This window comes from Apis dorsata, unplaced genomic scaffold, assembly GCF_000469605.1.
Source record: "Apis dorsata unplaced genomic scaffold, Apis dorsata 1.3 scaffold_396, whole genome shotgun sequence".
Lineage (NCBI taxonomy): Eukaryota > Metazoa > Arthropoda > Insecta > Hymenoptera > Apidae > Apis > Apis dorsata.
In genome coordinates, this window is record NW_006263655.1 from 44,758 (window position 1) to 56,754 (window position 11,997).

Below are 11,997 nucleotides of genomic sequence, written 5' to 3' on the forward strand. Positions count from 1 at the left end.
AGATGATACGCGATAAATGTATCAGGTACGCGTGCGCACACACGGATCATCACACACATACACATACACAAACACGCCGATCCACATACATACATGCATACGCATATATATATATATGTATGTATATATGTATATATGTATGTATGTATGTATGTATGTATGTATATGTATATGTATAAAACATGAATGAAGTGCATATACACGTAAACATAGGAATGGATAATACAAACGTACACTTTATACACGAATCACAGGTGACATTTATCTGAAAAAAAAAGAGAAAAAAAAAAATAGATGCACATGTGCACGTGCGCATAGAGAGAAAAAAAAAAAGATGAGAAGAAGAAGGGGATAGATACCTCCAAAAGACAATTTTACACAGGATGTAACAATGGAAACGCGAGACGCCCTGGGACGTGCGTGAAAAAAAAAACGTGTATGATATTATGTATACATAATATAGCATATAAAGTATATTATAAATAATGATGAATATAAATAAAAAATATATATATAAATACTATGAAGAAGTAAACAAAGTATAAATATGAAGGAAGTATATAAACGAGAATATAGGATAAAACACGCTTAGGCTTAAGAGTATAAGATATTATTATGATGATGTATGGTTGGTTTATAATGTAAAATATATTATAGAAAATGTATTCTGTTATCTTTATTCCCAATCCATTTTAGAATAAAGCATATCGTTTCAACAACTCGTTTCGTATTTTTTTTCTTATTGATTTATGAAATTGATTTTATTATCGTGACAAAACAATCATAAAAACTTCACTCGAAACTTCATTAATATTTTTTTTTCAAATGGAATATATTTCGTTCCACTTGTCGCATATTTATATAATTATATAATTAATACTCGAGTAAAAAAATTTTAAAATATCTTAATCTTCCTCCATTATTTTGGTAAGGAGAATTTATTCTCTATGTTTATTACTTTTATATGAACTTTCGTAATCAAGATTTCTTCAATGACCGTGAACACGTAATAATATATTGCTGATAGATATGAATCTAATAGATATGGCAGCCTTATTTGGACAGTAAAAGTATTGTAGATCAGATTATGTGAACGACACGAACAAGTAGAATGACTAGAAGATTAACGATACAACCAAAGCATAAGTTTTGTCTGACGTTATCAAGCATATCATCCTGGAGAATGGTATGCATAGTTTACGATTTTTCTTCTACGTATCACGGCAATTGAGATCTCCTTCAACAAGTCGTTAACGATTGTTAATAAAAAAAATTGTATTCATGCAAAAGAAAACGAAATTAAAATACGAAATTAAAATATTTGTTATTTATAATAAAAAAGTAAATTTCTATATATATATATATATATATATATAGTATATTCATAATTTCATGCAAAATAATTGAAATTAATACTTGCAATTAAATATACAGAGATGTAATTAAATTTTCATGTATCTAATACATATATATTGTATATAATTTTAAAATAAAATAAGATTAATTATTCGCGACAGAAAAACGCAACAAATAAATTAGCAATTAGCATCATATAATATTTGCAGCATAATTCTAATAAAATTCATAAATTTAAGTAATACTTTATATTTATACAGACACTAATGAAACATATGATTAATTTTTGTGACAAAAATACAACATGGAATAAATCAAGTACGACAATATTTTTGTTTCATCGCAGTTTAAGTCTTAATGCTTAATTAAATTAAATACATCGTATCATCGTCGATGCAACAACAATGCGAATCACGTGCGAGGACATGAAATAAGTTGAGTTAAGAGCAAGACGAGGTAAGTCGATTAAAAATAAATCATCTTTTTGCGCTTGCCTTATAATTCTATTTATACTATTTGGAAAGAACTTGAACCGACCGATAATTCCCATCGAAATAACGACATTTCGAAACAGAAATGACGCGCCGTTGAATTCGGATCGCGGATGAAGAAACACAAGCGTAATTAGTGTTGCCAGCATCATCGCAAAATTGAAAACGAATGGACAAACTGGTCGCAGTGATATTGAGAATTGTGCCAAGAGACGGGAATATCCGCGTGAATCGACTGTCTCGGTGTTGTTGGCTAACTCATACTCGTCTGCTCGGCCGTGAACGTACAAAAGATCCTGTGTTTGGATCACACAGAGGATAGATATATAGGCACGTTTAATTGCGAGATAGGGGCGCGGTGTTCAGTTATGTTAGCGAAATTGACGGACGCACGAACGTGACAACCGAGAAAGTTTGAATTTTCTGCCCTTGCGCATACATACACTTCGGTTTAATTTGTAAAGTGTTGTTAAAAGTATCAACTTCGCGTGGAGAATATTTTTTGATTGATGGAAAAATATGATGTGTAACGTAATTATACAAAAAAAAAACTTTCTGTTAATTAACATTACGAGATTATTATCCGCAAAATCCATTCTTGTATCAAAATTTATAACGTTCTAAAATGATTAAATGTAAAATGAATATCGTGAGATGCCGTGTGCTAGAGATTACATAAGCGTTACGACACATTACGAAATCAATTCCTTTCGGCTCTAAACATCATTGCATCATTGCGCCAAAATTAAAAAGAAAAAAAAGAAAGAAATCTCAAACGTAATTCTGAATCATTTAAAAAATCATGATTAATTTTCAAATATACATCTGTACATTTGATAAAAATTCTCCACGCTTTTATCTTTAGAAACGATGACATTTGTATTTAAAAGCGAAACTTGTACAAGCTTTGTACATAATGAGCGCGTTCTCAAATACAAATTGTTATATGAATGTATACCCATAGGGAAACACCTATACAAATAAACATACAGTTTTGTATACATATTATATATACATATATATATATATATATATTATATATATCGAATACCCAACGGACGACAGAACGTACAAGAGAATAGCGTAGTATAAAGCATAAACTACAATTAGCGGTAATCCGCGTGACACGGGCATGGCACCCTTTGCGCATATTAAAGCATTAGCTACCGAGTCATACGAGCGAACCGTACATCATTTCAGGACGTGGCCACGTCTGCCACGGTAAAATCGTTAAATTTACGAAGAAACACGACTGGCTCGATACGTTGTGACTGAATTTTAGTAGCGATCTAGATATGTCTCGGTATACGCGTGGACAGTGGACTGTCACCGGTGTATCGTGCATGTCGCTATGGAAATATGTATTATTTCGGGATCACTAGCGGAAAAAATCGGTTATCGAGATAAATTACGAATAAAATTCAATGGGAAAAGTTTTATACACAAAACTGTGGAATGAAACATTGATAATTGATAATTTTGATTTTGATCTTGTTCAATGAAGAATTAACGATTTTGTAATCGAAGATTTCGGATTATCATATCGATCAATCATTCCAAGAAAATTGAAGAAATAATAAGATCGGATATTTGATAAAATTACCTGCGAAATTAATAAAACGATTACGGATGATTATAAATATCTGTTTAATTATATTTAGGAAAATATATTTTTAAGAAATTTTTAATTAAAATTTAAAAAAATTTAAATATTGCAATGCTTTCATAACATTTTAAGTACAGAATATAAATGATATTTTTATTGATTGCAAAAACCGAGTAAAATTATCAATCCTCTTTATAGATTTTTAGTCAGATAAGCTTTCCTAAGACTATTTAAAGAGCTTTAATCAATGTATTTCTCTGTGAAGTTGACTCGATTCGTTTGAGTATATTTGTCCACACTGCGTCGAGAGTTTTTGTAAAATTTCCGTTCGATAGCAGTTCTAAAACAACAGATACGAGTACTCCAATTTCTTCGTTTCAATTAACAGAAAAGTTTAGGACAACAGTTTCGAATGAAACAAATGTGGTCTTCTAGAATTGGCCTCATCGGTCACCAAGGAAGCGTGGAACTGCATAGTTCCCTCTACCATTTTCATTTGCGGTTGTCGGTCCAATGCTATTCCACTACTTCCCAAAGCTGTCTTCATCCCCTACCACCTTCATACATTTTGTTGAACAAGTTTATGCGAAACAATAAATCTTATTGCATTTGTCCTTGGCTTAACATGATTTATCATTAGGTTTCTTTTATATGTAATAGTTCTTTCATTTATCTCTTAAATTCTATTATTACATTTTTCAATTAAAATTGTCAATTAAAATAAAACTTCTACATTAAACAATTTAGGTTTCTTAAATCATATATATGTAGAATGTTCAGAAAATTGGTATACGCGTTTTTTTAACAACTTTTTTTAACAATTGATAATTTGCGTTGATAAATATAAATATGATGAAGAAATAATTATCAATTTCAGAACTAAAAATTTTTCAAAATCATCAAATTTATGTATAATTTATGAATTTGAATTGTTAATTTTATGTAAAGTTAGTGTTATAGAATTTTATATTTAAAATCTATATGTAAAATCATTATTTTTAAGAATTTCTATCGTATTCTGCGGCAATAAATGTCCAATGTTTAAAGAGTTTTTCAGAAGTTTGCATAAAAGATTTACTTGTTTCAAAATATTTATAATTATTATAATAATTATTGTTATTATTAATTTAACGAACTAAATAAAATTTTATTTTTATTAACTATTACAAATATCAATGTTCTTTTTTTAAAATTAATTTTTTTTTAAATAAATAATAAATTAAACAGAGGCTAAATATTTAAAATATAAATTTTAGAAGAAAAAAATATTACTAATGATCTAAAAAATCTTTTTTTTTATTTTTTTAAACAGGAAAGTGTATCGATATATGTATTAATAATTATTAATAAATGATATAATGTAATAATACATATATATATATATAATGTTCTGTAATGTTATTTATTTTAATTTCTACAATATAATTTCTACAAATAAAAAATAAAACTCGTTTCAAAAATTTATTATATCCAATTTCCAAATTTACTATAATACATAATTTCCACTATTTAACTGTCCTAGGGACAGTTTCATGATTATTCTAGGGAAATTATTGATGTCACTATGAATATAAAATCTAGTAAGTAACTAAATATTACTAAATAACAATTACAGTATTTCAATGTGATGTCGATATTATTTGAGTATGATTGCCAATATCTAATTCCAAAAAAAATATTGTTTTATAAACAAAAATACTCATGACAATCTTTTTTAAAACAACTGAATTTTTGGTACTTCTTGGAATATAAAATAATCGTTCCCATATAGAAGTGCAACTAAAATGCGATACTTAACCTTATAATTTATAGAGGTTATGTTGTGAAACAAACGTAATAAAAATGGCTTATTTAACAAGAAAAGAAATAGATGAAATGAAACCACAAATAGAAAAAGCAGTTCATAAATTTCTTGGTTTTGGGGAACCTGCTATTGTGACTACAGCTGTCAATTGTATTACTTCAGGTTACGATAAACGCAAAACAGCAGGTTTGTAATAATTAATATTATGAATTGATTAATTATATTGTTTAAATATAATTGGTATAATTAATTAGAAATTTAATATATTATTTTATGTATAAATTTATTATCTCTATGAAATAGAAAATGTTCGTTATTTTTTTAATTTTGCAGATAAATTATCCGCTTTATTGGAAGATAAAAAAGCTTCAAAATTAACTGAAAAAATATTTGCAATATATGATGATGCCAAAGCAGCTCAAAAAAGTAAAAAACGGAATCATGTGGAAGACAAGGATAAAGACAAAGATGCAAAAAAACCTAGATTTAGGGATGATGAAATCAAAAATGAAAAGACAACGGAAGCACAATTATCTGCTGATAAGGTACTTTATATATTAATATAAATATAATATATTATATTTATATTATATTATTATTATAATATAAATATAAATATTTAAATATAAATATTATTTTAATTACTTTAATTGCACTGCTTTCATTTAGATAAGACAAATGATGGCTAATGCCCAAAAAGAAATTGAAGAAAGAAAAAGAGCATTAAAAGCTATAAAACAAGAAGAGGTTCCACCAGTAAAACCTTTACTTAAAAGAGATTCTTTACCAACCGTAGGAAGCATGTACAATCAGGGTTTATTAAGTAAAACAGATTCTGACAAAGCACGAAAAATTGCTGCTTTGCAAGCTCAAATTAGAAGTAAACTAAGTTCAGGATTATTAGGTAATGTCAGTGTTCCAGATAAACCAACTCCTCTAATTTTGGATGAATCTGGCAGAACCGTAGATATAACAGGCAAAGAAGTACAATTAACGCAAGTAGTGCCAACGTTAAAAGCTAATATTAGAGCGAAAAAACGTGAAGAATTTAAAGCCCAATTACAAGAATCAAAAGGTCCAGAAGAAATTCAAGATACACACTTTTTTGATACTAGAATAGGTGTAAAACCTGCAGTAAGAGGCAAACGTACTCTCAAATTTCATGAACCTGGAAAGTTCCAACAGTTAGCTGAAAGAATTCGTATGAGAGCTCAGTTAGAAAAGTTACAAAATGAAATTAGTCAAATTGCTAGAAAGACTGGTATAAGTTCAGCAACTAAATTAGCCCTCATAGCTCCAAAAACAGAAGCTTTAAGCGAAGATGTGCCTAACGTAGAGTGGTGGGATTCTGTTATATTAACAGGAGGATACCCAGATGAAAATGAATCCACAACTATTAAAAGTTCCACTATTACAAATTTAGTAGAACATCCTACGCAAATGCGACCACCAAGTATGTATTTTTTTAATACATACATATAATTTATTTCAGATAAATTATATAATAAAAATATTTAATATTGATTAATTATTTTTTATATTTTAGCTGATCCTTTAAAACCTATATATATGCCTGTATTTCTAACGAAAAAAGAACGCAAAAAATTACGAAGACAAAATAGACGAGAAGCTTGGAAAGAGGAACAAGAAAAAATTCGATTAGGCCTTGAACCACCTCCAGAACCAAAATTACGAATTTCGAATCTTATGCGAGTATTAGGTACAGAAGCTGTTCAAGATCCTACGAAAATAGAAGCTCATGTTCGACAACAAATGGCTAAAAGATTAAAAGCACATGAAGATGCTAATGCAGCTCGAAGACTTACTGCCGACCAGCGACGTGAAAAGAAGGCGCGAAAACTTAAAGAGGATACTACACTCGGTGTACATGTAGCTGTTTATAGGTAAATTTATTATGAAAGTTTATTACAAATATAAATATAATAATAATAATAAATATAATATATATTTATAATATATTATGTAAAAATATATTAATATTGTTATTACAGAATACGTGATCTTTTAAATAACGCTTCAAAGAAATTTAAAGTGGAAACAAATGCAAAACAACTTTATCTCACGGGTTGTGTAATGCTTTTCCGAGACTGTAATGTTGTTGTTGTAGAAGGAGGAGCAAAACAATTAAGTAAATATAAACGATTAATGATGAATCGAATTAAATGGGAAGAAGATATTATAAAAGATAATGATGGAAATGATGTACCGAACAAATGTGTTCTCGTATGGGAAGGTACTAGCAAACAGCGTCATTTTGGAGAAATCAAATTTAAAGTTTGTCCAATTGAAAAAATGGCTCGAGAGCATTTTAAAAAACACCAAGTTGAACATTATTGGGATTTAGCTTATAGTGGAGCAGTACTTGATAACACAGATGATATCCGTTCTTGAAAATGGATTCTGTAATTTCAGCAATAAATGCTAATATGGACGCAATCATAGATAATTTCAATACATTTTAAGTGAGTAATTATCGTGGAAACAAACAATAGTTAAAAAAAAATGAATAATGTAAGCAGTGGCACATAGAGCGAAAATAAAAGTGCTCAAGGCCTCTCTAATGACAGTTTTATTTTTAAGTAGTTATAGATACCCTGGATCCAAAAATATAAAATTGTATTATCAAAATTATTTATACTTTATAAATTAAATTCAATTCAAGATAATATTTTTTTCATGAAATGTTAAATCAACTCTTGAAAAGGATCTTTTTATATATAAAATGAGAATAAATAAAAAATAATATATTCGTTTAATTCAGAACTAAACTTTCCCAAACTCGAATTAGTTATGTTTGTAGTACATCATTTACTTATATATTTTTTAACGTGTCAATATCATTTAACATATATTTATGAAATTAAAATATTCGATAAGAAATGTAATACTGAATTTGAATTATTTTCGAGATAATTTCGATCGTTTGTAAAAAAAAAAAATATATACGGATAATTATCTTTACGCAAATAATTCTTATAAAATTATTTCATTCTTTAAACTTATTTATTTTAGTTTATCTGCCCACGCTGAATATAAATAATCACACATGACACGTAATGTCGTTTTGTGGATTGCCGCATCCAGATTGTAGGCGTGTGTTCGAGTCTGTATAATCAACGCAGTTAATCATTCGCAACGTCGTATTCAAGAATTTCAATCTATAGGTAACATTACAGTCAAGCCTGTAAGTGTCAATTAGCATAGTGCAACGGCATTGAGAGGCTATACACGAGGTATGCTGTAAAAGAACACGCAACATATATATATATACAGCATGCCATATATACGAAAGTGTGAATGCACTTTGGAGCCTTGAAACTGTACGTCCAACCGCGACTACGAATAACATAGTCTATGAAAGGTGAACCTTGGTCTTGTTCATAATACCAATCTAGCTGCAACCACGATGCGCTTTTACCATATCTTTCAAGTGTTATACGTCGACCGAGCAATACATCGTTGACACCCTATATTAACATGATCCTTACTTGGCCCCACTCTTTGAACCCACTGAACGGACTGAAGTTTTACTTTCGTTCGAGGATTGGTCTTAGTTCAGGTTTACCGCTTCGTGTTCTTGTGCATACCCGGCGCGGCTCTTGCGAAATTTTACGAGGCAAATGAATTTTATCAATTACTATCACACTGGGATAGTTTTGAAAAAAATGCCCGTGTGTATAAGACGAAGATCGATCAACGGTATATTTCTCTTCCTATCGCGGTGAGTGTTTTGCGTTTTCATTTTATGAGATAAAACGAAACGCGGCCACTTCACTGGCATACAGTGAATTCTAGTGAAATTTGAAGTTATTTCATCTATGAAATTAATATTTGATACATTCAATGTTTAGAAATGATTTTTTCTTTTATATTTTAAAGATAATGTCAAAATTAAAAATATATATAATTATATCTTTAAAATCTTGTATCAATATTCAATTATTATGAGCTAAAAATATAGATATTTTATCGAAGAAGAAATATTATCAAAAATATTAGAATATTGATTAATAATTCTACGTTACTTGTTAATGAATAAATTTGATGAAATATAACTTCATGTGTATAATAGGAAAACATCACTATTCAGTGATTTATTTTTGTGATAAAAATTACAGCATTTAGTTTTGAAAACAAATTTTTTAAGCAAATATTTTATAATTCAAATAAATGCCTTCTATTATTTCAACATTTAATTAGTGATGTAATTTTATTACAATAGTAAGAGGAAGGCCATGTGCTTGTATTTATTTTTAATATAAATTCTGAAGGTTGAAAAATTAATTAGATAGTATATATAATATTAATGAAATCTTTTGCATAAAACAATGTAATAATATTTATAACATTTTGAATGTGCATCAGATTTAAATTTGTAAATATTTTTACTAAGAAGAATTGTAAATGTATATGCAAGAAACTGTGTATTTTATATAAAATACGATGTAAAATGAACTTATGAATGCATCCAATGTATCAGAAAATTAACTTTTAATTATATATCTTACAAAATCAAAGTTTTTGTGTTAAATGCCTTCTACATTACATCATCAAAAAAAAAAAAGTTTCATAAAAAATACTTAACAAAACATCATTTATTATTTGAAAATAATAAAGATCAAATAATCATACATTTTCATTTAAAAATTTCAATTTTATTATTTTGACCTATTTACTTTATGATCTTTGATATTTTTATCAATATAAATATAATTTTCTTAACGATATTTTTCATTAGATATAAGATAAAAAATAAAATAACATTACGTTTCAATTTGTATAAATATTGGACAATTCTTTTTATCCAAAAATTTAACGAAATTTGCTTTTAGCGGAAAGAGAGTAAAAATTTAAAAAAGTTTCTTCGGTAAAAGTTTGTTCGAGTCACGCTCTCGAATAATAGCTTCCACCAATTTATACGAACACTAATCATGGGAGTAGAGAAGATTACGTAAGAAAATCACAAAAGAACCAGGAAGAAACTTAAATGTCAAGTAACGAATCTTCTTCGATCTTTTCTTAAGGTCGATCGAATTCTTTTCGTTCTCTATATCGTATTAACATGATCAAAAAATTAACCCGTTGAAAGAATTGACTTCGAGATATAGGAGAAACGATGAATGAATTTAACGCGATAAATGGAACGACAAACAATAAACGGAATAAGGCGAAATGTCATCTTCAAGACAAGGTCTCTCGGGTTCATTGCAATACCTGTAACGAATGTTGGAATAAGTCACGCGAAACTCTTCGTAAACTCGTTTTTCCTTTTTTTTTTTATTACTTATTTATTTATTTATTTTTATACGAGGAAACTGATTTAATGGAAAATCATATTTGCGAAAAGTTGTATGTATTTAATTGCATACTCCATTGCATTTTCAGTTGCAAATATACAGATATAAAAAACAACTAATGTAACCCTGTAATTGCGATTTAACGATTGATCTTATCGTGTAATTGTCAAGATAAATAATAAGAGAAGTTTTGAATTTACATGATAATTATTAGGTAACATCAAGGTATAGGTATATTGTCTAATAGAAATTATTAGACAATTTCTCACGAATTCACTTCAACTGGAAAGTGTAACATTATCATGATATTTTCATCACTTTCTCACAATGTTACATTCTCACAATGTTAATATCCTAATATTTTACTTCTTTTTCTTTTTTTCTTCGACATTGTTTTCACTTTCATAAATTTAATTTATGAATTCGAACGAAACAGGCTTGCACTTTTACTTGTAGGGACAAGCTTATATTTCTTATCTTTAGATTCCGATTCGCAGATTCCTTACTATATCGGTACTCGTCGACGGTACGACATTACCGTCAAACATGTTACTGGATCTGGGTAGACGTACAAATATCTCTATGGAGAAATACGAGCAGGCGGAACGAGCGATCCTGAACTCGCGCACGCATTTAAATCACGGCTCACCCTCGTGGTTCCTTGGGGCGTCACACGAGATAACCGAGCACGCCCAAAATCTGTCGAGGCGAGCCCTGCGAATAGAAACGATGGCTGTGATGTTGGTGGAAGCTTTGAACATGTCATCGAAAGAGGCGACGTCCGTGTTGCCATCAGTTGCCCCCATCAATTGCCCCGACTCGCCTACATTTTTGCAAGTGATGGCCAGTTGCAAGAAGATCGATCCTCGCTACAGGACGCACAGCGGAAAATGCAATAACGGTTTGCATCCGACTTGGGGCGCTGCCCTAGAGGCTTACGTCCGATTCTTGCCACCCGAATACGTGGATGGCGTGTCTTTGCCACGCATAAACTTGCCAAGCGCCAGAGATGTCTCTTTAAACGTGCATTCCGGTGGATCCGACCTCAAACATCCCTACCTAATGGCCCTCACTGCACTCTTCGGCCAATTCCTCGTCCACGATCTTGCGCACACACCGAAGATTGAACTACCCGATGGAGCGAAATTGAAGTGTTGCGACGTGGATTACGAACACTTTCATCCAGAATGTTTCCCGATCCGAGCCGATAACGCTGTCGGTTGCATGGAATATTCTAGATCGGCGCCGCACCCAGGAAATTCGTTACAGGTAAATTATCGAAGAATAATAGAAATGCATAACCGTGCGAGTAAAATCTTTTGCAACAATTCTTACGAAAGTCTGTCTACGCGTCTCACGTTGTTAGTAAGTAAGTAATTCAGAGAGTTGAGAAAATTATTCTTTTTTTTTTTTTTTTTTTTT

General features: G+C 29.8%; 2 protein-coding genes across 4 annotated transcripts in view; both read left to right on the plus strand.

Annotated features, from left to right (window-relative positions):
- The first annotated feature begins 5,041 nt into the window (after positions 1–5,041).
- LOC102679632 (U4/U6 small nuclear ribonucleoprotein Prp3) lies at positions 5,042–9,795 on the plus strand. Of its 2 annotated transcripts, XM_006619154.2 has the most exons (6): positions 5,042–5,443; positions 5,591–5,802; positions 5,927–6,710; positions 6,804–7,161; positions 7,270–7,406; positions 8,291–9,795. In XM_006619154.2, exons 1-6 carry the CDS (start codon positions 5,296–5,298, stop codon positions 8,326–8,328), a joined length of 1,677 nt encoding a protein of 558 aa, XP_006619217.1. In that variant the 5' UTR covers positions 5,042–5,295; the 3' UTR covers positions 8,329–9,795. The 2 variants fall into 2 exon arrangements, with proteins under 2 accessions (XP_006619217.1, XP_006619216.1); XM_006619153.2 differs by lacking the exon at positions 8,291–9,795 and having other exon boundaries at positions 7,270–7,839.
- Positions 8,808–11,997, plus strand: part of LOC102679502 (peroxidasin-like) — a 6,738-nt gene continuing 3,548 nt past the window's right edge. Inside the window, exons 1-2 of one of the 2 annotated variants that reach the window (XM_006619152.1) lie at positions 8,808–8,999; positions 11,073–11,844. In XM_006619152.1, the coding sequence (XP_006619215.1) occupies positions 8,899–8,999; positions 11,073–11,844 (873 nt within the window). In that variant the 5' untranslated portion in view covers positions 8,808–8,898. Of the gene's footprint in view, positions 9,000–11,058; positions 11,845–11,997 lie in introns of both variants that reach the window. The other variant, XM_031512164.1, reaches the window with a different exon arrangement.

What these genes read in the sequence shown, in the direction of transcription:
- LOC102679632 (XM_006619153.2), top strand. Translation starts at nt 5,296, where the DNA reads ATGGCTTATTTAACAAGAAAAGAAATAGATGAAATGAAACCACAAATA. An exon ending in CGATAAACGCAAAACAGCAG is followed by an intron (nt 5,444 to 5,590) that starts GTTTGTAATAAT and finishes TTAATTTTGCAG; the next exon opens with ATAAATTATCCGCTTTATTG. An exon ending in GTACATGTAGCTGTTTATAG is followed by an intron (nt 7,162 to 7,269) that starts GTAAATTTATTA and finishes TTGTTATTACAG; the next exon opens with AATACGTGATCTTTTAAATA.